At 41.6% G+C, this 25,160-nt stretch overlaps 3 protein-coding genes across 3 annotated transcripts in view; 1 reads left to right on the top strand and 2 right to left on the bottom strand.

Moving 5' to 3' along the window:
• Positions 1–25,160, top strand: part of LOC134673871 (oocyte zinc finger protein XlCOF6-like) — a 233,302-nt gene that overhangs the window by 16,425 nt on the left and 191,717 nt on the right. The window lies entirely within an intron of this gene.
• Positions 1–25,160, bottom strand: part of LOC134673873 (uncharacterized) — a 244,826-nt gene that overhangs the window by 201,763 nt on the left and 17,903 nt on the right. The window lies entirely within an intron of this gene.
• Positions 19,252–22,221, bottom strand: LOC134673814 (oocyte zinc finger protein XlCOF7.1-like). The gene is made up of 2 exons (XM_063531840.1): positions 22,126–22,221; positions 19,252–21,519 (listed from the first exon to the last, which is right to left on the bottom strand). Exons 1-2 carry the CDS (start codon positions 22,151–22,153, stop codon positions 20,105–20,107), a joined length of 1,443 nt encoding a protein of 480 aa, XP_063387910.1. The 5' UTR covers positions 22,154–22,221; the 3' UTR covers positions 19,252–20,104.

The raw sequence follows: 25,160 nt of genomic DNA, 5'->3' as shown, positions 1-25,160 counted from the left end.
AGTTTTATTATACATATTTACATCTTATGTCTATTTTATATTAACAATAATAAGTATCTAATTTCAATAATCACATATATATAGTTAACATTGTTTGTATTCATAAATTCATCAAATGAGTAAAACGCCTTATCTATTAAATATTCCTTTAGTTTTCTAATAAACATTGAATTTGATTTCATAATTTCTTTTTGGGATAGGATAGGATTGTGTATTAATAGTGTGCTTTTTTTTAAGGTAGTTTTAGTGTCTTTGTTTGTATTTTTTTAAATGTTTATTATGTGCATATACGTTTTGTTTTAGTTGAATGTGCTCAGAGCATGAAAAGGTCAACCACGGCGTTGCATGAACAAGAGATTTCCTTTGGCAGGATTGGTCCTTAGGACCCAAGGATGGATTTAAGAAGTGGAGCCACCCAGATTTTTGATGCAGGTGGGGGGTGGGGGGGGGGGGTTTTAAACGTCTGCGACGTCTGAGGTTATTAATTCTTTAAGTTTAGGTTCTTAGTCAAGTTTAGTATCATTTTCAACTAAATCAAAGATGTATACATAGATTTCATCCAAATCGATTCAGCCTTTATTGATTTCCCATACAATCCTACACCTTACCTTTCATTTTTAAGGGATTTTTTTTTAATAAAAACTACCCTATGTTCTTCCCCGGGACTCAAACTATCTCTTAAAAAGGGGATCGAACCCGCTACACGAGAAAAAAATCAGCCTGTAGCTTTATCATACCGATCGAAAGGCTTCATCATAAGGATTATTTTTTGCTAAATAATATAGTGTCAGAAATAAAAGGAAGACCATGAATTTTAACATTTGATGTGACATTTAGCGAAATAATTAAAAGAGCGCGACTTTGTATTCAACAGAATGGGACTCATTTTGAGCATTTGATAAATTAAATTGTTTAATTTTGAATTATAAATGTTAAAATTCATGGTCTTCCTTTTATTTCTGACACTATGTTATTTAGCAAAAAATAATCCTTATGATGAAGCCTTTCGATCGGTATGATAAAGCTACAGGTGATTTTTTTCTCGTATAGCGGGTTCGATTCCCGGTTCAACCATGTATTTATTTAAAAATCTATAAATGCAGTTTAAATTGTTTTTTAAATTAAAATAATGACTTCTTTTAGTAAAATGTTCCATCTACAATATTCAGGGTACTTTCCCTCCATGTGGCATAGCCGTGGGACGCCCTGGATAGTTTGGCCAGGATCTTTTCTTAATCGTGCATAGTTATATTAGTAATAGACATCATACTGTCTTTTCGCCTAAAAAGGGATGGATATAGTTCTTTTCTCTTCTGTTGGTGATACACACCCACACAACCTTCACACAACCTTAGGTACTTAGGTACTTAGAATTCTAATTTAGTTGTTATAAATGGTGTGCTCAAATTACGGCACCTATGCAATTAAAACTGCACGAGGCCATGCACTTGGCGGGGAAGAGAACCCTATGGAGGAACCTGGTCTTCAACAGAAGGATATGATGTCACGATCCTCAGTATTGAGGGACCAACTGAAGAAGAAGAAAAGCTGTTAAGCCCCCTCCAGACTATGCGCGTGAATCGCGGGCGAAGCCGCGAACGCAAGTGTGGCGTCGATTTCGCAGATTGTTCACGCCTTCGCGCCTTGTTCTCCGTTTTTTGTCGGTATTTCGGCCCGCGTCAAAAGCGCCCTCCAGACTATGCGCGTGAATCGCGGGCGAAGCCGCGAACGCGAGGGTGGAGTCTAGTTCGCTGATATGCGAAATCGACTCCAGACTGGCGTTCGCGGCTTCGCGCCGCGATTCGCGCACGAGTGTGGAGCGGGCTAAAGGAGACGCGAAGCGCGAACTTGCAAGACTCCACATTACACAATATTTTGGCTCCTCTGTGGCAAGATAAATATGAATTATATTATGATTATATTATATTAAGCAGCTATATTTTACGGTTTTACAATAAAACAAAATGGAAAAACAGCTAAATCACGTATGATGCCATAGATAACTAACAGTTAAACTCGATCAGTGGCCTATTTTATAAAGCTACAAGTTACAATTTACAAGCGGAAGTCTCTTTCTAACCCTATGTGTTAGAACGAGACTTCCGCTTGTAAATTGTAACTTGTAGCTTTATAAAATAGGCCACTGCTGATGCTTTTCCGCCATATTGCCGCAAACCAAACTGAGAAATCGCCGTGAAGTGTGCGAGTGTGGAGTCATACGTCAACTTCGCGATATGTTCGCTCCGCGACGTCGCGCCGCGATTCACGCACATAGTCTGGAGGGGGCTTTACTAGTAGGCGTAGGTACTGGACCACGAACATGGTCGATCGTCAGGAAGGTGGTCCGCCTAACGTCTGGCAAGAACACAGGTATGAGTGAGAGAGATAGAGACAGATATGCTGACAGAACCAGAGGGTCTACTGCGAACAGTCTGAATATAGCCCTTAAATAATGTAAGAAGTTATTTAATTTGAGTATATAGTATATTGATATAAATACTACCACAATGGTATATTTTTAACATTGGCAATATGTGCGAGTAAGACACCGCGACCCACCTTTGCTATCTCATCTCAAGTGGACCGTTTTTTCTAGTCTGGTACGAACGTCTTTCTGGCTCGGTGGTAAAGTTCAATTTAGTATGACAAAAAAAGTGACAGTGCAGTCCATCTTAATTAAGTCCATGTTTCTAGGTCTGCTCCAGACTATGCGCGTGAATCGCGGGCGAAGCCGCGAACGCGAGTGTGGAGTCGATTTTCGCAGACAGCGTTCGCGGCTTCGCGCCGCGATTCGCGCACGAGTGTAGAGGAGGCTTGAGGTTAACTTGTTATTTGTTAGGTTAATTTAATGAAAACAACCATGAAACGAAAGCAAAGCACGAAGCACGGTTGGTTTTTTTTTTAGTTTTGATACAACTCATTTGTGATTGCATCACTTTAGAGTGATTGGAATTGTAACTTTCTGTTAATTACATTTATATTTCATACAAATATTCAGCGTAGCAGTTGCAGTGATGGACGTGATGTATGCGTGTCGCTGCTGCCTGCGGCGTGCTCCGGACAAGGACCTGACGACGCCGTACACACATCTCGGCATAACGGAGATATATGCTGACATGATCAAAGGGTGCTTTGACATAAATGTAAGTAAAACAATAACTCTTTTTACAGCATCATTCTTGTCGGTGTAACGTACGTAAAAACGTACACAAACTTAAAATTTTGTACAGTTAGAGATGGATGTTATTGTTAGAAAATAGTGTTAGGATAGCATGGTCTTTAATTTAATATGTTAGGGGACATCTTACACAGATTAACCTAGCCCCAAACTAAGCAAAGCTTGTACTATAGATGCTAGGCAACGATATACATAATTACATACTTATATAGATAAATACATACTAATATACATAGGAAACACCCATGACTCAGGTAAAAATAATTGTGTTCATCACTCAAATAAATGCCAGTACCGGGATTCAAACCCAGGACCATCGGCTTCACAGGCAGGGTCACTACCCACTAGACCAGACCAGTTGTCAAACTATTTAATACTAGCAAATGTGTGTGATTGATTATTTATCTTGCAGATGACACTGGGCGGCTCAGGCTTGTGCGGCATCTGCTCTATGTGTGTGTTCCGCCTGCGAGACGCGACCAACTTCAAGCTGCAAGTGCAGCGCAGCCAGGCGGAGCTGCAGGCGCGGCTGCTGGGAGAGAACATCAACGGTAGAGAACCACCACACATCAAATATGTAGTGAATTTTAGTAATTCTGTTAGAGCTCTATGCAGAAGTACATTAAATAACAATGTAAAAAAATATAATTTAAACTACAATGCTAGATGGCGGCACCATACACACTCCTGCCAAGGGTTGACTGCACATTATACTGCGAGATAGTGTTACTACTTCTTTAAAATCTCCATTTGAATATTTCATATAACAGGAAGATGATGTGATGTGTGTTCTGTTTGTTTGCTCTAGAGGAAGAATCTGCAGTCAAGCCAGAGAATCCTGAAATACAGGAGGAAGATGGAACCAGTGAGCCGGTATCAGGTGAGTGTTGCAATGAGTAATAGTAATAATTATCTAGTACTCTACAATGTGTGTGTGACCGGCGAGCTAAATTTACATTTAAAACATCTGTATAAATAATGTGAATATTGTTATTGGACTGATCAACCTGTGAAGTTATTTATAGTTTAGGGATATTAGAATAACATAGAATCTTTCGCAAAATATTTAATATTATCACTTGTGTAAGAACAGTAAAATAATTGAAAATAAATAAATTAATTGTAACAAGTGTACAAAAAAAACATCCTTTGACGTAACCATTGCAAACAAGAAATTGCTCTCAGTCCCGGTTACTGCACGGATCATTGGGTTTAATAGTGTTGGTTGCCCTAGATGACTTGCTCGGGTTCAACATGGGGGCTGGAGACGGGGCGAGCGAGGAGGATGACCCCATAGTATTGGTTCCTCGAGATGACATGGAGTTGAACATGTCGGCCGGAGACAGAGAGAGGGACGACGGTGGCCGGCTTTTGGGTGAGTACATACTCATGACTCGTGTACTAGTAATTAGGTCAAGTGGAAATCGGACTTCAGTTTGTTCAGATATTGTTTAGTACGGCCGTCTATGCGCCTGTAGCGGTCGCGTCTATGAGGCAGTTATAAGTTATAACTGCCTCATAGACGCGACCGATATAACTTATAACAGGGGTTCCCAATCTTATTCACTCCGCGGCGCCTTTGCAAGTGTAAAATCAGCGCCCTAACCTAGCTAGCCAATTCGAAATAGACAGGTAATATGGTGAGGAGGATTGTGTAAAATGCGTAACGGCGCCCCTTTTTAACCGACTTCCATTTCATAGAAGGAGGAGGTTCTGTATTCGGTTGTGGCTATTTTTTTTTTTTTTTTCTATGTACGTTCACCGATTATTCCGACATCCGTAGTCCGATTTGAGTAATTCTTTTTTTGTTTGAAAGGAGCTACCTCCGAGTTGGTCCCATTTTAATTTGGTTCTGTTCTCATGATGGGATCCATGAGGAATTGAGGGAACTCCTCAATTTTTAAAGGCACATGCATAGTGATTTGAGTGTTTTCTTAAGCAACTCGAGCATTTTCTCCCGAAAACCACCACTATGATGAAGTAGACCTGATGATGATGATTGTTTTGATGATAATGATGATGATTTATTAAATGTAGTATGTTCAGTGATTACTCCGGCACCTGTGATCCGATTTGAGTAATTCTTTTTTTGTTTGGAAGGAGTTGCCTCCAAGGTGTTTCCGTATTATTTATGGTTCTGGTCTGATGATGGAATCCATGAGGAATTGAGGGAACTCCTCAATTTTTAAAGGCACGTGTAAAGTGATTTCGGTGTTTTCTAAAGTAACTCGAGCATTTGCTTTCGAACACCGCCAATTTGATGTAGTGCAAGTGTAGCCTTACCACGAGTTTGACATTGACATATTCGCTAAGTTAGCGACGCTAACGTCTTCGTAACTTACTTTTTATGCATCCCGCTCGCACTAATATGCCAGTACGAGCGAGATGCAAAGAAAGTAAGTTACACACACGCTAGCGAATAAATCAATGTCAAACTCTTGGTAAGCTGGTAAGGCTACTGATCGGGGGTTAGGGTTAGGAGTTAAGGGGTCGGGTAATGGTGGTTGAAGGGGTGCTTGGATCAGGGGCTGATACGCTATGAGGTTGAGTGATCGGGGGGGGGGGGGTTGAGGGATTGGGTCAGTGGCGGGGCGGAGGATGGATTTAGTGTAGTGACAGGAATTATAATTTCCCAGACGGACTCGAGAAAATTCCAGATTACATATTTATTAAAGTAGATACACTAATTTAGTGTTGATCATGATGTTGTTTTTCATTCACGCGTCGCGCTATTAACAATGCGTTAAAACTAAAAATGGAAAAATAAAAACTTTTTACAAAAAAAAGAAAACCGACTTCAAAAAGGATGAAATAAAATATTATCCTTTTTAAGTCTATGCGTTACCAACTGATATGTTTGAAGTCGGTGCCAAGCCAAGTAGTAAAGAATACCCGTCAAAAATAATCAGCTTTATGACTATAAATCCCATTAGAACTGTACCATTAGAACTATTATAAATGTGTAAGTAATTCTGTCTGCCTCTTTGTCGCCTTTTCATGGCTACAACTAAACCGCTTTAGGTGAAATTTGGCAAGAACGTAAATTCCTTGAATTGTTTTATATTTAGAAATGTAGTCCTCTAAACAAGGGACGGGAAATAACTTCAGTCCCAATCCCATGCTTGCGTGCCGACAAACATGGTACGGACTGTGCCAAGAAGGATTGATCGTGTGTTCTGAGGTGTGTTCTTAGGTACAGTCGACGTCAAAGATATGTATTATACACTTTTGCACCTTACTCCTTTGTAATAAGACGAAAAGTGTAAACTGTACCTACAGAAAGTACGTTCATTGTAAGGCAATCCAACGTACATCCTTATCGAATCGCACCAAAATCATAGTATGCTTCAAAAGTTGGCTTGGCACCGACTTCAAACATATCAGTTGGTAACGCATAGACTTAAAAAGGATAATATTTTATTTCATCCTTTTTGAAGTCGGTTTTCTTTTTTTTGTAAAAAGTTTTTATTACTCTTGACGGTGCACCAGGGCGCCGCGGCGCACAATTACGGAATCCCCGAGATATAAGGTTCATGTTATCTATCTGATCGTTTTTTTCTTGTGTGCTGCAAATAAATTCGAATTTCACCATATCACTGGCAGTGGGGTTCCCCTCTTCTGGCATAATATTGTTTGTCAGAAATACACTTCGCATAACATGTATCGCAGAAACACTTTTAGTAGAATGATAATTAGGCATAAATATTACTTTGTATTATTATTACTTAGCATACAATACATTTTGCAGCATATTATTTAGCAGAAGATTACTTTTGCACACTTTGGTTTAGCATATTTTATGTACCATAATCATCCTGCAGCATACTTTCATTATGGCATAATGTTTTTTTTTCTACTTGCAGAAAAATGGATAATGTTAAGTAAGAACTGTGACCCCCCAAACAAAATTGAACCTGTGCCAGATAAGAAGATTATGTTAGGTTGTAACTGCGGCCTCCTGTATAAAACGAACGGCTCCCAGAAAAGTGGGTTAGGTTGGGTTAGAACTGCGACCTTATACAAAACGAACGGCCACCAGAAAAGTGGGTTAGGTTAGGTTAGAACTGCGTCCTCATACAAAACGAACGGCCACCAGAAAAGTGGGTTAGGTTAGGTTATCTGATTAACTTTAATGCATCTTCATAACTTTATGCTACCTAAATATTATGCAATACATTTATCTGCTAAATTAATACTCGGTTAAAAGACTATTATGATCATCAACACTATGCCAAAATATGGTTCTGGATTTTAAAACTCTGAGAAATGATAGTATGCTAAATGATATATGGGAAAGGTAATTCTACCAAACGACATTTCTGCCAAGTATGCAATACAAAAATATGCCAAAAATCTTTCTGCAACACATTAGTAAACCCTGGCAGTGTTGTCACACTGAACCAGATCTGTTGCACCAGGCACGACCCGGAGCGAGGGTGTGAATGGAAAAGGTATGAGTATTTGTATAAGAGGAAGCCACATAGTATCAAAAGTAAGGGCGAATCCCGTAGCGTGGTACGGACATGTGTGCGGAGGGATGAAAGCCATGTGACGAGAAAGAATAGAAAGTTATTACGAATTAATGTGGATGGAAATAAGGGATGATGATCATGGTTGTGTTTGTTATAGCTCGCTTTAAATAAAAATATTTTGATGGGAATCCCACACACAGTTCCGTGATGTTTGTTTAATTCAATATACGCCTGTTTAAATTGTTTTGTTAATGTGTGTTCTAGTGTGTTCGGAGGGCAGCGCCGGCCGCGCCAGGGAACAGCTCGCGATGGCTTGTTCCGTGGTGCTCGAGCGCCTCCGCGACGAAGCGACTGTTCACAGTGGAGGCAAACCATATGGCTGCGAACACTGTAACAAGCATTTTACGAACAAGTCTGTTTTACGAGAACACATTCAATACACCCATTCATTGACCGGGCAGAAAACATTTGCTTGTGATTTTTGTAGTTCTACGTTTCAAACCGAATTTCTTGTGATAGAACACGAGAAAAGCGAACACGGTGTTACAAATTTCATGTGTGCGGAATGTGAGTATGCAACAAGTTCCAAGAAAAGTTTGGAGACTCATTTAAAGAGTCACTCTTTGGAGAATAATTTCAATTGTAGTCACTGTAGTTACACAAGTTCGTGTAAAAGTGATTTACACAAACACCAAACGATACATATTGCTGGAAATCCTATTAAGTGTAGCGACTGGAATTTCAAATACCATGATGAATCAAAACTGCGACGTCACCAGAAGACGCACTACCGCAGGCACCAGAGAATTATTCCTAGAAAAAAACCTTACAAATGTAGTAGCAAATATAAGTGCAGTGCTAGTTCTATGTTACGAAAACACAACAAAACACGCACCGGCGAGAAGTCTTTTCAATGTAGCCACTGCGATTACAAATGCGCACAAAAATCAAAATTGCAACGACACCAGAGGATACATACTGGAGAAAAGCCTTACAAGTGTAGTAATTGTGACTACAAGTGCAGTGACATTTCAGCCTTACGGAGTCATGAAAAGACACATACTGGGGCAAAGCAATTTCAGTGTAGCCACTGTGATTACAAGTGCATTCAGAAATCAAACTTACGAAATCACCTGATGTTACATACTGGGGCGAAGCCATTTCAATGTAGCCGCTGTGATTACAAATGCAGTCGGAAATCACACTTAGAACAACACCTGATGGTACATACTGGGGCGAAGCCATTTCAATGTAGCCACTGCGATTACAAATGCGCACAAAAATCAAAATTGCAAAGACACCAGAGGATACATACTGGAGAAAAGCCTTACAAGTGTAGTAATTGTGACTACAAGTGCAGTGACATTTCAGCCTTACGGAGTCATGAAAGGACACATACTGGGGCAAAGCAATTTCAGTGTAGCCACTGTGATTACAAGTGCATTCAGAAATCAACCTTACGAAATCACCTGATGTTACATACTGGGGCGAAGCCATTACAATGTAGCCGCTGTGATTACAAGTGCATTCAGAAATCAACCTTACGAAATCACCTGATGTTACATACTGGGGCAAAGCCATTTCAGTGTAGCCGCTGTGATTACAAGTGCATTCTGAAATCAACCTTACAAAGACACCAAAGAATACATACTGGAGGGGAGAAGCCTTTTCAGTGTAGCCAATGCGATCACAAGTTCAGTGATAAGTCAAGCTTACGCAGACACGAACGAACACATACTGGCGAGAAGCCTTTTCTGTGTAAACACTGTGATTACAAATGCAGTCAGAAGTCAAATTTACAACTACACCTGACGATACATACTGGGGCGAAGCCATTTAAGTGTAACGATTGCGAATACAGCTGCAGGCAAAAAGGAACTTTGTTAACACACCAGAGGATTCACACTGGAGAGAAGCCGTACACATGTAGTCATTGCGATTACAAATGCAGTCAAAGGTCAACCTTACGAGAACACGAAAGAACACATACTGGCGATAAGCCATTTCACTGTAGCCACTGTGATTACAAATGCAGTCATAAAAAAAGCCTTGTAGTTCACCAAAGAATACACACTGGAGAGAAGCCGTACACATGTAGTCATTGCGACTACAAGTGCAGTAATAATTCATCCTTACGAAGGCATCAAAGGACACATACTGGCGAGAAGCCATTGAAATGTAGCGATTGTGACTACAAATGCAGTTTGAAATCACAGTTAATAAGGCATCAGACGGTGCATACTATGGCATAACAATGTGACTAGGGAATGCAAAAAGCAATATATGCATATATATGCGATTTGTGGGATTAATCCCGCTCGTAAATTAAGCGGGATACTTAGTTTTTGCGTGTTCGTTGTTACTACAAGTAACAACGGCGCGGGCGCGCACCAACTGGCGAGATTTCTGCTCGGAGCCGAGGTGCGTCTGTGGATTAGGGAATTAAGGCCACGGAAGAGAAATTCGCCCGAATTTGTCTGTTATTTTTCCTATAGTTTGAACTTGTGATTACGACGTTACGCAACAATTTGTGCATTGAGCAACGTTTTTTAGGGTTCCGTACCCAAAGGGTAAAACGGGACTATTACTAAGACTTCAAGATAAGATAAAGATAAAGATAAAAAATAGTTTATTCAAGTAGGCATATTACAATGCGCTTATGAACGTCAAATAAATTTACCGGCTCCAACCGTACACCTCTGCCCCGAGAAGATTTAAATCCCCCCTCAATTGGAGGAGGGTATCCCAATATGGGACCGGCAACAAACTCGGCGGGACACATCTTTTCAAAACATTATTACATCTTATAATTAACATGCATTACGAGTAATTAATACAATTTAAATTACTATAGAATTCATGCAATTATACTCAGTGAGTACATAACTTTATAGAATTTGATATAAAAAATAAACATATATGCACATGAAATCACAAATACGTAGCTCTTTCAGAAAACAAATCAAATCTTACAAAAGGAAAAGAAAATAAAATCAATAAAAGAAATGAGAATACATATTATATGAATCTAACTGATTGTTATGAGATGCTTTCATACAATTTGATGTGCTTTCTTACCTGAGCTGAGTCACCTTTAACTCTACACATAATACAACACACACTTCGCTGTCCGTCCGTCCGTCCGTCTGTCACCAGGCTGTATCTCGCGAACCGTGATAGCTAGACAGTTGAAATTTTCACAGATGATGTATTTCTGTTGCCGCTATAACAACAAATACTAAAAATAGAATAAAATAAAGATTTAAATGGGGCTCCCATACAACAAACGTGATTTTTGACCAAAGTTAAGCAACGTCGGGAGTGGTCAGTACTTGGATGGGTGACCGTTATTTTTTGCTTTTTTTTGCATTATGGTACGGAACCCTTCGTGCGCGAGTCCGACTCGCACTTGCCCGGTTTTTATTTGAGTTTTCAAAAGTACCTAAACATTTATTTATATTAAGAAGTATTTTTGCTTGTAAATATTGTAGATTATGTCGGAGACGGTGTATTAAAAAATTCCTAGTACCGACTGGAAACAGTACTTAGAAATAAATCTTGGAATATAACTGTGCGTGGAAGTATTTTTGGAAGATTCGCAGAGTAGGCCAGTCAAATTAGATTGTTTCCTGGAATTAATTCCCAACAAGCTGGAAATCGTCTTAATACCTTCATTTGGTACTAAATTAGTGTAAGTCGAGTTTGCTCCATTCCAGGAGGTGTGGATACATTTTGGGAGCCTTGGGAGATACACTTTACCTTGGATTGACAAAACCACACGATGTAGAAGGATTTAGGACTAGGGTTTGCACGACGGATCCGAAATGTATGGGAAGATCCGCGGATCCGGATCCAGATCCGGATAATTTCATACATTTCGGATCCGGATTGCAAACCCTATTTAGGACCAAATGCAGGTATTAAAATGATTGCCAGCTTTCTGGGAATTAATTCCTCAAAACGCTTTTATCTAATTTGACTGGCGTAGAGTGCTAAATGCGAGTTGTGTAAAGCAATAATAAAACTATGGGACATATTTTATACTACTAATAGTTTTGTAATTTTTAAGAACTTAAATAGAAGTTTTATAAAAATTATAAATTTTGTTTAATATTTGCTTTAATAAACCTTGAAATTAAATACCGGTAAAACCATGTACTAACTTGCTGGGATGGGAAGTAAATACCGGGATCCAGCGGGACTGAGAACTAGAATCCCGCTGAATACCGAGATCGAATTCCTCATGCAGGATTGGATTCCCTAAATGTGGCATGTGCCACTAAAAGTGTCTCTAAAGAAACATTCTAGAGAGAAGCGGTACAAATGTAGTCTTTGCGAGTGAAGGGAGAAAATATACATCAAAGAATACACACTTATGAGAAGCCACTGCAAGTAGTCGACATAAGAACGCATTACAAATCCACCTAAGAACAAAATATTTCGTTTGAAAACCCTAGTGTAGTTCCGCAAGTGGTGAGAATAAGTATACCGGTGGAGCATGTGTCGGGTGTGGGCTGAGTGATGTGTGTGTCGTGGTTCCCTTGCACGCGCGTGCATGATGTGTTCCCGGTGTCGTGCCGGCGTGTGTCGCGCAGGACGAGCGAGTGCCGTGTGTCGCGGCGAGAGGCTTCTTAACGTTGCGGTTTCACCAGAGATGTGCGCTACGCAGAGATGTCTTTTTAAGATCTAACAGAATCTCTTCGTTTGTTTTCCTCGCTCAGCGTGTTGTGATTCTATAGGTTCTTAACAAACACATCCCTCGCTACGGATCCTCGGAAATATCTGGTGAATACTACATGACTGCACCATTTATTTTTAAATGAATAAATACTAACATGAAATAAAATGTTGGTGATGTACATTTTTATTGTTTTATTTTTCATTCCTGTAGTGTGTGTCATAGGTTGAGGGACTTACTTCGCAGGAGGAACATAGTCGTGCTAAGCTAACTCTGCACCGTTTTTGATAGAGCACAGGACGTGGAAGCGTTATCCTAAACGTCAAACTTGCACACTCTGTGGTATTAAACACGGTGCATAGTTAGTTTAACCCGACTACCTACTCGCGGCGCGCGGATTGGGAGTAGAGAAGTGGCCGGGGCGATGTGCGCGGCCGTGACTCTAGTACTGGCGGCTATTTATTTAGTAAAATTATATTTCGAAAACCGACCTCCGGATTGCAAGTTTCACGCTCTTACCGCTAGGCCACTAGCGCTCTACTATCCCTTTCGGCTATTTAGAGTTGTCAAAATTCAAGTGATTATCTTATCTGTGGTCGTGCACGCAAAAGGAAGTCAAGTGGTGCCAACCCTAATAATTGCTCGGAGCAATGCTGAGCCGAACGGAGCCGAATTTGCCCGAAGTCAGGAGTGTCTCCCCACTGGTAAAATGCTGGGACATCGCAAGGGAGACGAGGGGTTATTATATCTATCCTTTCGCCAAACACTTTTCGCTATGTTGACGTTAAGAAGGACAGAGACACAACATATAGCTTTCTCTAACTTTCTCAACAGAGAGTTTTTTTATTTTTATTATTATGAATGGGCTTACTCATGGCCACAGACTAGCCGAGGCGTAGACGTGGCCTACGATGGAGCGAGCTCGCCCAGAAGGTGCCTGTTCACTCTTGATTTGAAGGTTGCCGGGTTATAAGAACACAGAAATATAGACGCCGGCAAGGAATTCCATTCCTTGGCAGTGCGCATAAGGAAAGTAGAAGCAAAGCGCTTCGTGCGAATTGGGGGAATATCTACCAAGTAAGGATGGAAACCGGCCGTGCGTCTAAAAGTCCGATGGTAGAATGGGGACGGTGGAATAAGCTCGTGTAGCTCTTGGGCACACTGAGTCCAAAGCGGCGAGTTGGTATTTAGCTGAGCCATCCCACAGGTGGCTGCAATACTCCATACACGACCGGACTTGAGCTTTGTAAAGTGTTAGAAGCTGTCCAGGTGTGAAGTATCGCTTCACCTTATTTAGGACGCCCAGCTTTCTGGCCGCAGTTTGTGCTTTAGACTCAATGAAACTGCCGAAGCTGAGGACTGAACTCAGCTCCATGCCGAGGAGTTCCAGGCTGTCGGTAATAGGTACAGATGCACCCCGGAAAGAAGGAGTCAGGTCGAATGGACTCCGTTTTGCGGAAAATAGACACGTCTGCGTTTTGGAGGCATTGAACGTGACCAGATTGTCATCACCCCACTGGGAAACGAGACTAAGGGTCAAGCTCATTCGCTCAACCATGGCCTCTCTCTGTGAACGTATATCCTCCCTGCTGTCCCCTGCACTAGCCAAATATCTCTCAACAACCGTACTGTCATCTGCATAACCTACAATGCTGGGCTGCAGCATGTCGTTAATGTGGAGCAGGAAAAGGGTTGCGGAGAGAACAGACCCCTGAGGAACACCGGCGTCAATGGCCATGAGGTCCGAAGAGCAGCCATCAATAACTACTCTGATCGACCGTTCACTCAAGAAATCAGATAGCCAGCTACAAAAGTCAGCAGGGATGCCGTATGCAGGAAGCTTGCTAAGGAGACTTGCGTGCCAAACCCTGTCAAAGGCCTTCGAGATGTCCAGTGAAACAGCAAGCGCTTCACCGTTCCTCTCGATGGCCTCGCCGCAGCAGTGCGTGACATACGCTAAAAGATCCCCAGTAGACCGACCTCGGCGAAAGCCATATTGACGGTCACTGAGCAGATCATTTGCTTCGAGGTATGCCAGCAGCTTGCCGTTAAGTACCCTTTCCATGACTTTACAGAGCATGGAGGTAATGGCGATTGGTCGGTAATTGCAGGGATCAGCACGACTACCCTTCTTGGGTACTGGCTGCACGTTTGCAAGCTTCCAGGATTTCGGCACCGTTCTTGTTTGGAGAGAGAGGCGGTACAGGCGTGTCAGTACAGGAGACAACTCAGGCGCACACTGCTTTAGTACACGTGCAGGTATACCGTCTGGTCCATTGGCCTTATTCACGTCAAGATTCTGCAGAGCTCGGCGTACCTCTTTTTGATGAATAGCAATTCTCTGCATAGAGGAACTGCATTGAGGTAGCGTAGGTGGAAGTTTTGAGCCTGCGTCTAGACGTGAATTGCTCGCAAACAGAGAAGCAAACAAGTTTGCTTTCTCTGTCGCGGAGTGGGCCAGTGTCCCATCAGGTTTCTGCAGAGGTGGCAATGTGGGTCGGCAGAAGTTGGATTCGACCGCTTTCGACAGGGACCAGAACCGCTTGCTACCAGGAGGGTAGGAGGCGAGTTTGGCCCCTATTCGACTGACGTGGTCGAATCGAGCCTTTCGAAGCACCCGTTTGCAGGACTTGGCAGCTGAGTTAAAGGCTTTTTTCCTCGCGCGAACCCTCTGTGCTCCAGCTTTGGTATCGCGGGCTAATACCCAAGCCTGGTATGCAGACTGCTTAAGGGCCTCGGCTCGAGCACAGTCCGAATTGTACCATGCTCGGGTCTTGTGATCGAGCGATAGGTCGGAGAACGGAATGAAATATTCCATTCCCTGCCGAATCACATCCGCAACAGCCTCAGCAGAACACGAGGGGTCACCCGAAGAAAAAAACAGACCTGCTGCCAGGGGAAAGACGCAAAGAAATGCCGCATCTCATCCCAGTCCGCTGACTCGTATCGCCATACTCTCCTCGTGCCCCTAGGGCAGAGATCAGGAGGAGAGTGGATCGACACGGATTTCACTAGACAGTGATCGGACGATCCTAGCGGAGCTGAGACCGAAACCGAGTGCCTGTCTGGATCAGTTGTCAGCAGAAGGTCAAGGCAATTGGGTGTATGGTCGGTAACATCCGGTATCCGCGTCGCAACATTTACCTACCTGTCCAGAGTGTCCTGAAAAAGGGTAAATGTAATAATCCCGTCACCAAGGCCACAGCCTATACTTACAATTACTGTGCCAGTGCTATGACCGCGAACCACTTCGTTTGTTCTATTGTCTTTTTGCCTCTATCGTTTAAATGATACAAGAGCGACAGAGAAGCAAATAGACGAACGAACTATTGAAGAGGTTGGCGGTAGGCGCCACTGTAACTACGATCCTGACCAGGTAGACGTTAATACTAGACGAGAGAGTCCTTTTTACTCGAGTCTATTACTTGCTCAGTGCGGGTTCACGTACCGGCCGTTCTCGAGGCGCCGAGTCGGTGTGGCGCAGCGGTAAGTATTGTGTGTCTACATGTTCTGGAAGTGTAAGAGCGCCGACACGTGTGCCGTATTGTACAGTCAGCAGCATCACCAGCAAAAGCTCTCTCTTCTCTAATAGCTTCACAAAAATACATATGTAAGTAGAACAACAAGACTGTGCCCTGTGCTGTGCCTAACAGAGGCTTTTTGACACGAACTGTAGAGATTTATCTCTATTTGGAAAAGTATTCTTGGTGGCAGATACTTTAGACGCGTTGTTCCATCCGCTACTATTGAAGCTGACTGTACCTTCCCCTTATCTTTACTTAAACAACGCAGAGCCGCATATCTGCTAGTGCTAACGTGGGGGAGAGTGGAGGCGCCATCAATATTAAATGCTTCAAGTGAGCGCGGGCCAGTACACGCGCGAGCAGGTGCGCTGCTGCGTGCCCGCGGTGTGCTCCCAGCCTTCGTCAGGATATTGAGTGGACATATCAGGGCAACAAAGGTGTTTATAGGTAATGTCGTGAGTTTTAATTTAAGGCATAGTAATAGTTTCGGAGAAGAGGTGGGGGGGATGTAAAAATGTATATTATTCTCAGAAGCAGCCCCGCCTAACGCAGAGATTTTCAACTAAATCGGTAGTTCGTGGCACTCTGGCCGAAACAGAGGGGCGACAGACACGAGTGATCCTATGAGGGTTCCGTAGTCAACTAGGCGCCCTAATAGTTTCGCCATGCCCGTCTGTCCGTCCGCGGCTTTGCTCCGTGATCGTTAGTGCTAGGAAGCTGCAATTAGGCTTCTTCTTCTTCTTCTACCTAGCGTTATCCCGGCTTCTGCCAGGGTCCGCTTTCCTACTTGCTTTCCTCCACTTTGCGCGATCCTGGGCGTTGCCTCGTGTGAGCCCGTTCACGCTCATATCTGCTTTCACGACATCGAGCCATCGCTTTTTTGGTCTGCCGCGGGGTCGGGGGCCGTCAAGGGCTAGGTTAAGGCATATGTTTCCTACGTAGTCAGCTGGCCTGCGACAAACTTCAATAGTAGCGGCCTCCCCCAGCTCTCTCCACAGCTCTCTATCCCTTGCCGTCCCTATCCAATTCGGTCCCGCATGCTTCTTTATGTCATCCGACCACCTCATTATTGGTCTCCCTTCTCTCCTTTTTCCATCTCTAGGATACAATTCCGCTTCCTCTCTATCCCACTTATCTTTACCTTTCCTTGCCATATGTCCAGCCCAACCTGTTGCAGTCAAAAGTGTGAACTGCAGCAGCAGTTTCGTTTTTAGGGCGTAGCAAAAAAAAATAACCCTAACCTACCTATCTCTGGGAACAGTTTCGTTTTTTGGGCGTAGCAAAAAAATAACCCTAACCTACCTATCTCTGCAAGTACTTTTCACTGATAGTAACAGTCACAACACAATTACTATTAACCAATGATTTTCAGGTAAAACTACTTTTGACCAACATGCTCAGTCAAAAGCAGTTTTGCCTGTTTTTGTCGGTTAAAAGTTCTTTTGACCAGTTCACACTTTTGACTGCGACATATATACTATCTATATATCTTATTATATTTAATCTTATATTCAACTTACATTGACTCCGGAGATAACTTATTAGCTTTATGCAGTTCACTTTCCAATTCACCGATACACCTCAAATTTGATTCATAGTCTAAAGCACAGTTATTAAATATGTCCACAATACACTGTAGCTTTTTGCACCGTTTCACACTGTCAATGTACTTAATTAGAGTTAGTTACAGTCAGCTAGCACTTAAACTCAAAGTTTCTTTGAACAACGTTATTTTCATCTCGCTCACTTATTAGTTTATCACAGCTGCTTCAAGGTTGCTTTCACTTGCATTTCCAGGTAGCTAGTAGTGCCTTGACATGTAAGAATATTTGGAACCATTCTGAAAATTAAATAAATAATAGGGATCATCAAAATAATCAGCATTAATAAACAATAATTTCACTTAAAAACTACGAAACTTAAAACTATAAATTACATCTAAACCTAAACTTAAACTAACCTAAAAAACTATTCAAACAACCCACCCCGCATCGCCCCCGGCGCAAAGGTGCCCATCACACTTGCCGCGTTACCGCGTTGAACCGCGATGGACAACCTCTGCGCCAGGAACAACCCGGAGCGGGGGTCGAGACCCCTCTGCCGCAGGCGACGCCCCAGCTCCCCGAGAAAGGTTTTCGCCTCCGCGCACCAACACCCCGATGTCTCCACAGCCAAGGGAACGAACAAGTAGTTCGTTAAACCCGAGTACTTGTCCCTCTTAAGGGACGCCGCCTGCTCAGCGGCTGCACCTGCCGACCTCACAGTGCGGCCAAGGTGCGTGGCGGCAAATGTGCTGACTTTTGCCTTGTGACCGACTGAGGCCCGGCGGCTCCAGTACACACGGGGCATTGGCTGACACCAGCGCCCTTCGAACAATGTCGTTTCTGAAATATTAAATTCCAATTCTGAAATATTAAAATACAACTGAGAGACCGATGTTTACACTACATACAATACACCCATGGAACGCTTTGAAGTTCAAATCTCGTTACGTTACGATGGCGTTTGCACTTTGCACTATGTTCGGTGACTATTTTTTTTATTGTTAACACACACAATACACTATTTAACAGGTTTTTATCACGTCTGGAGTACCGGATAAAGTATTTTCGAATAACAGCCGTCGTTGACGTCTAGGCAGTGTTGCTATCGTCTTAAAAGCCGTAACAGACTATCGCACGTTCTGGCTTAAAAAAAAATGTAATAATTATACCGGTATACATATCCATATGTCCACAAATAATAACCATTATACATACCGGAGTCATCAAATAAGCAGTAATATTCGTCTTACTTTTTATAAAAAAAAAGACCAACCTAAAGCCCCCTCCAGACTATGCGCGTGAATCGCGGGCGAAGCCGCGAACGCGAGTGTGGAGTCGATTTCGCTGTCTGCGAAAATCGACGCCACACTCGAGTTCGCGGCTTGGCGCCGCGACTCGCGCACGAGTGTGGAGGAGGCTTAACTTGTAAGCATGTTTGCAGTTTCTAAACGCAACGCATAGCTGTCAAATGTCAACCAACAAATTGAGCCTTTAGTATTGTTTGTCGAAATTTTTTCACTTTTAAATGCAAAATACTCGACAATACGAATTTTGCGGATACACGTTCTCGATTCAAAAGTGATATTTTTTCAAGCTCTTTCGATTGAGCATAATTTCATTTAGGTCTACCGTTAAAGCGACTCGCGTTTATTAATAAAGAAAGAAGATAATAAATATCCCCTACACGTAAATCTCCCATTTACGTAAAGTGGGGATCGTTTTTCTTTTTTTGCTTTTTCTTTATGGTGTGGTATGTCATTGGATAAGTATTTCAAAATAAATAAAAGGGTTTTAAAAAAGAAGTAAAATAGAAATATTAATTTTTATTGGACGATACGAGTGTGTACCTACATCAATTAATTCTAGTAATTATACTAATTAACTATAGTGGAATACAAAGTCACTCTTTATATTTTCTAACAACACAGCAGCCTCAAGCCGCTGTGGGCACCGAGACCTTCGAAATTTGTAATAAAATTACTTTAATATGCAGGCTTCCCCGTGAGATTTTCCTTAAGCAAGCAAACTTCAAAGCAACTGGTAAATATCAAACGATACTTTGATTTAGACATTATCTTGTATCTTCTTGCTGTGTAACTTTTTCTTATTTAACTTGTTACGTTATTTTACGTCTTTCTTCTGGTCTGTTACCTTCCGTGGTTCTTCTCACTTGAAGGTCTCATCGGAATATCAGCGCTGGAAGCCACCAGCAACATATATGCTGAGGTGAGGACATTTCCTGGCACTTTAATCTTATTCTGTGTTTCCTTTCATATTAAGTAATGTTTCGTTTCTTTGTGCTTAAGAATAAAATAATTCTAATTCTAATACCTATATGTACATAAGTCCCGAGTAAGTCGGTGGTGTTTGTAGTTTGAGGCCACGACCTCCGGCTCGGAAGCCACGTCTCACCACTTCGCTCACAGCGCTCACTCACTGCACTAACTAGCGGATCGACACTAATATACTTCACCACTGTATTTTAATATTAAGTGATTACATTTGTACAAGTACATTATGTTTGTACTGTAGGAGCAGCACAGGAGCCCCCTGCTTATTGCGATGTGTCAATGTCAGGTTTAACTTTCCGATTTAGGACAAAAGGCGACATACCCTCCGCCGCGAACGATCCCTATAATAAGGGTTCTCTTCCGCGTCTCATCTGGTGTCTCCGCAGGTGCTGTTTCAGACTGCACTTGCAGTCGCTATTATTGCTTTTTAAAATTCGTCCCGTGCGTCATCTGGTGACGTCGCAGGCTGGATTTATCGCTGAATTTGTAATCACAATGAGTACATATGAAAGGCTTTTCTCGAGTGTGTATCCTCCTCTGGTGTGTTTTCAAATTCGATTTTTTAGTGCATTTGTAATCACAGTGGCTACATGTAAATAGCTTCACCCCAGTATGTATCATCAGGTGTTGTTGTAATTGTGACTTCCGACTGCATTTGTAATCACAGTGGCTACACTGAAATGGCTTCGCCCCAGTATGTATCGACAGGTGATGTTGTAAGTTTGACTTCCGACTGCTTTTGTAATCACAGTGGCTACACTGAAATGGTTTCGCCCCCGTATGTTTCAGTAGGTGTTTTTGTAAGTATGATTTCTGATTGCATTTGTATTCACAGTGGCTACACTGAACAGGCTTCTCGCCAGTATGTGTCCTTTCATGTCTTCGTAAGGCTGAACTATCACTGCACTTGTAGTCGCAATTACTACATTTGTAAGGCTTTTCTCCAGTGTGTATCCTTTGGTGTAATTGTAAGGATGATTTACGACTGCATTTGTAATCACAGTGGCTACACTGAAATGGCTTCACCCCAGTATGTATCATCAGGTGTCGTTGTAAGGATAATTTACGACTGCATTTGTAATCACAGTGGCTACACTGAAATGGCTTCACCCCAGTATGTATCATCAAGTGTCGTTGTAAGTTTGACTTCTGACTGCATTTATAATTACAGTAGCTACACTGAAAAGGCTTCGCCCCAGTATGTGTTCTTTCGTGTGTTCGTAACATAGAACTAACACTGCACTTGTAGTCGCAATGACTACATTTGTAAGGTTTTTTTCTAGTGAGTATTCTCTGGTGCCGCCGGTTGTGCGTCTTCTGGTGACGTCGCAGTTTTGATTCATCATTGCATTTGAAATCACAGTCGCTACACTTAAAAGTATTTCCAGCCATGTGTATTGTTTGGTGTTTGTGTAAATCGCTTTTACAAGAACTTGTGTATCTACAGTGACTACAATTGAATATATTCTCCAAAGAGTGACTCTTTAAATGAGTCTCCAAACTTTTCTTGGTACGTGTTGTATACTCACATTCTGCACACATAAAATTTGTAATACCGTGTTCGCTCTTCTCGTGTTCTGTTACAAGCAATTCGGTTTGAAACGTAGAACTACAAACTTCACAAGCAAATAGTTTCTGTCCGGTCAATGAGTGGGTGTGTTGAATGTGTTCTCGTAAAACAGACTTGTTCATGAAATGCTTGCCACAGTGTTCGCAGCGGTATGGTTTGCCTCCACTGTGAACAGTCGCGTCGCCGCGGAGGCGCTCGAGCACCACGGAACAAGCCATCGCGAGCTGTTCCCTGGCGCGGGCGGCGCTGCCCTCCGAACACACTGGAACACAAATTAACAAAGTGTTGAAACGGGATATTGATATATCCTTTGTTCTTTTATTATATAATGCAGGATTTCAATAGGAAACAAACTTAATTTTGCGTGCGAGTTAGTGCCATACCTAACTTTTAAGGGTATCTGGCTGGGGGTTGCAACCATCAAAATGTCTGGCAACTTAAGAAACATCATTTTATAGTTCCCTCAATATGTTGTATATAAAATTCAGCTGGTATACTATGACGTTTTTAAGCCATAATTTTATACACCTTCATTACCTGATGGCTGCCAAACCCACCACGACCCAGGTTTCATAACCGGGATCATTTCTTACCTATTAAGGGGCCATTTATAGAAAAACTTTCAGCTTTTATACTAAGACGTAATTCTGGCAGTCTAACAGTTACCAAATGTAATATATTGAAATTCATACTAAAATTCAGATGACAGACGTGGTTGATTGATAATTTGCCCTAAAGCTCATCGCTTAGTAGTATTAATTATTTTGTGGGTTACGTGGTATTAATACGACCACGGCTTTCCTCTGAATATCACTATGAATGTATAGTAGCAGGACGGAGAAGAGCAGGACAACATGACCGCACTAACCCGCCGCTGACGAGTCGCCGTCACTCATCACATCATCCGTCTCCGACTTGACGAGGGGGTCTATATCTGGAACAATAACAAGGAACTGCGTCACATGTAATAGTTAATATTAGTTATATTTACGACACGATATGCACACCACAGCAGATGACAGTTATGTTAGCAGTGATAATTGTTTTTAAACGGAAATAGTCGCCATAAACTAAGAAAACTGCTTCTTGCCGTCTTCGGCTTTCATGGATAAACTCAGTATATGCAATCTTTGACCAGCTCTCACCATACTCTAAGGGCAAGCAATCACAACCTAGCCTTTAAATACCCTATAAGAAAAAAAAAACTGTTGATTTCATAATATAGGTGTAGTGTTGGAAACGTAGTTCAATGTACATATTTTGTTTTGTACTCAATAGAAACGAAAGAAATGCAACTCTGTATCAATTGAAAATACATTGAAGTAAGTAGTATTATGGGTGGGGTTGAGGGCCTTAGGAGGCTTAGGAGATTGAAAATCATCCCTAGAAATAATTATTTAGACTCAAAGAAAATAAACAAGACAAAAGCAATGGCAAATTGTTATTACTGTAAAATATTAACGTTCTGTATTTCTGTGTATTCCTACTCATATGGGTGGTAGGTGTATGAAAGAAATACGTAAATTGTTTATATGCAATACTTGCTACATATTTAGGAATAAGGAATACACTTCCTTCAAGGCACAGAAAGATGTCTACATTCAGTGTGTCAGGTTCCACAAACCGAAACCAGCAAACCAAATTTCATCAGGCTCAACATACTCACATTACCTTGCCTGTATATTTACGAAGTAGCGGTATATGTTACAAATAATATTGGCCAATTTTCTGTTACCAATAGTGCAGGTCGCTGCAACAAAAATTTATATAACATCAATAAAAACGGCTTTTATGGCCAAAAGTATTTTCGGCATGGCCCCTAACCTCTATAACAAACTGCCAGATGATATCACTAAATTAGAAGACATAAGTATTTTCAAAAAGAGTCTGTTTAAATTTTTAGTTAGGAAAGCATACTACTCGATCGGAGAATATTTGTCTGATACAGAATATTAATTATATAGGTATATGTAGGAATGTAAATTACGATCAAGATTAAGTTTGTAAATATGCATGCACCATCTGGAAAATATTTGTATTGTTAGTGGCTAAACATAGTGATACTCTTTTTTTAGGGTTCCGTACCCAAAGGGTAAAACGGGACCCTATTACTAAGACTTCGCTGTCCGTCCGTCCGTCCGTCTGTCACCAGGCTGTATCTCACGAACCGTGATAGCTAGACAGTTGAAATTTTCACAGATGATGTATTTCTGTTGCCGCTTTAACAACAAATACTAAAAACAGAATAAAATAAAAATTTAAATGGGGCTCCCATACAACAAACGTGATTTTTGACCAAAGTTAAGCAACGTCGGGAGGGGTCAGTACTTGGAGGGGTGACCGTTTTCTTTTTGCTTTTTTTTTTTTTGCATTATGGTACGGAACCCTTCGTGCGCGAGTCCGACTCGCACTTGCCCGGTTTTAAGTGTACAATTATAACTGTAAAAACCTATGTTTACAAATAAATACATGATTTATGATTTACTTTTGTAAAACTATCACCTTTACTTTGTTACAAGAACGTACAATATTAAATAACGCTTTGAACTCTCGCGCACACAGACACATAGTCAATTATACGAACGAATCGAACGTCGGAATTTAACATAAAAAACAATGAAACTATATCGCGGGCAATAAAGACACTATTATACATTGTATGTATGAAAACATGAACTAACCCATGAGTTCCTCGCTCTTCTCTTCCCCGACCTCCGACTGCTCCACCAGTATGGGCTCCTCATCTGAAGCAAAACTTTATTATATAAACATCAGAACAAACACCGCTTTATGAAGCATACATGAAGAGTCAGGTCACCACACATTGGGGCTATTTTACTTGTAAAATGCCACACAGCAAGCAACTATGCCGAGCTCCACCCAACACCATGGTAACTACAACGGACTACAACCCTGGTTTATCTCTTAAACGCAATTTCTGTTAATTTACCTAAGTACAGTACAGACAGGATATAAAAGTGAGGTCATTCCCACTAGTTACCACCAAAGTGAGTTAGTGATAGAGCATTGTGTATTAAGAGAGGTAAACAAGAATTTACCAAGACAGGAAGTACTCACATAACACATCAAAAACAGAGTTATCGTCCGCACCATCATCAGCCCACTCAGATTTGACCGCAGCCTCTGCTGAACAACACAAGAAATTTTATTTAATCATAAAAATACTAGAAAAACAAACTACGAAAATTAAACTTTAGTTCTTCAAATAGAGACACACCACAGACAGACAGACAGCACAAGTTTAATAATGATGATGCCCCAAATAAAATAAATATAATAAGGTATCATCTGTCACCCTTCAGGTTTGGAATCCTAATAATGTTAGAAAATAATTTAAACAAGCCTGAAGCCCGAAACTTAATGAAGAGAAACATTCCTGCTAATGCTATCAAAATGGTAAAAGCAAGCACTGGTGGCCTAGCAGTAAGAGCGTTTGACTTTCAATGTGGAGGTTGCGGGTTCAAACCCCGGCTCGTACCAATGAGTTTTCGAAACTTCTGTAAGAAATATCATTTGATATTTACTAGCCACTTTTCCGTAAAGAAAAACATCGTGAAGAAACCGGACTAACCCCATAAGGTCTAGTTTACCCTCTGGGTTGGAAGGTCAGATAACAGTCGCTTTCGTAAAAACTAATGCCTACGCCAATTCTCGGGATAAGCGGTCAAGCGGAACTCAAGACTCCCACCCATTAGGCTTGTGCCTGCTCGGTCACTACAAAGAACGCTCCGCTCTCGGTCAATCAGTCAAAAGAACTAGTTCGGTTTTTTAGTTCCTTTAGTTCAGTTCGGTCTTTGAGAGCTGGGAATGTATGAATCGATTTTACAGTAGTTTTTTTCTAAATCTTTGGCAACTGAATTACGATTCAAGTTGTATGATACT

The sequence above is a fragment of the Cydia fagiglandana genome, chromosome 19, assembly GCF_963556715.1.
Source record: "Cydia fagiglandana chromosome 19, ilCydFagi1.1, whole genome shotgun sequence".
Lineage (NCBI taxonomy): Eukaryota > Metazoa > Arthropoda > Insecta > Lepidoptera > Tortricidae > Cydia > Cydia fagiglandana.
The sequence above is the reverse complement of the archived record's forward strand: the minus strand, read 5'-3'. Positions and strand labels throughout refer to the sequence as shown.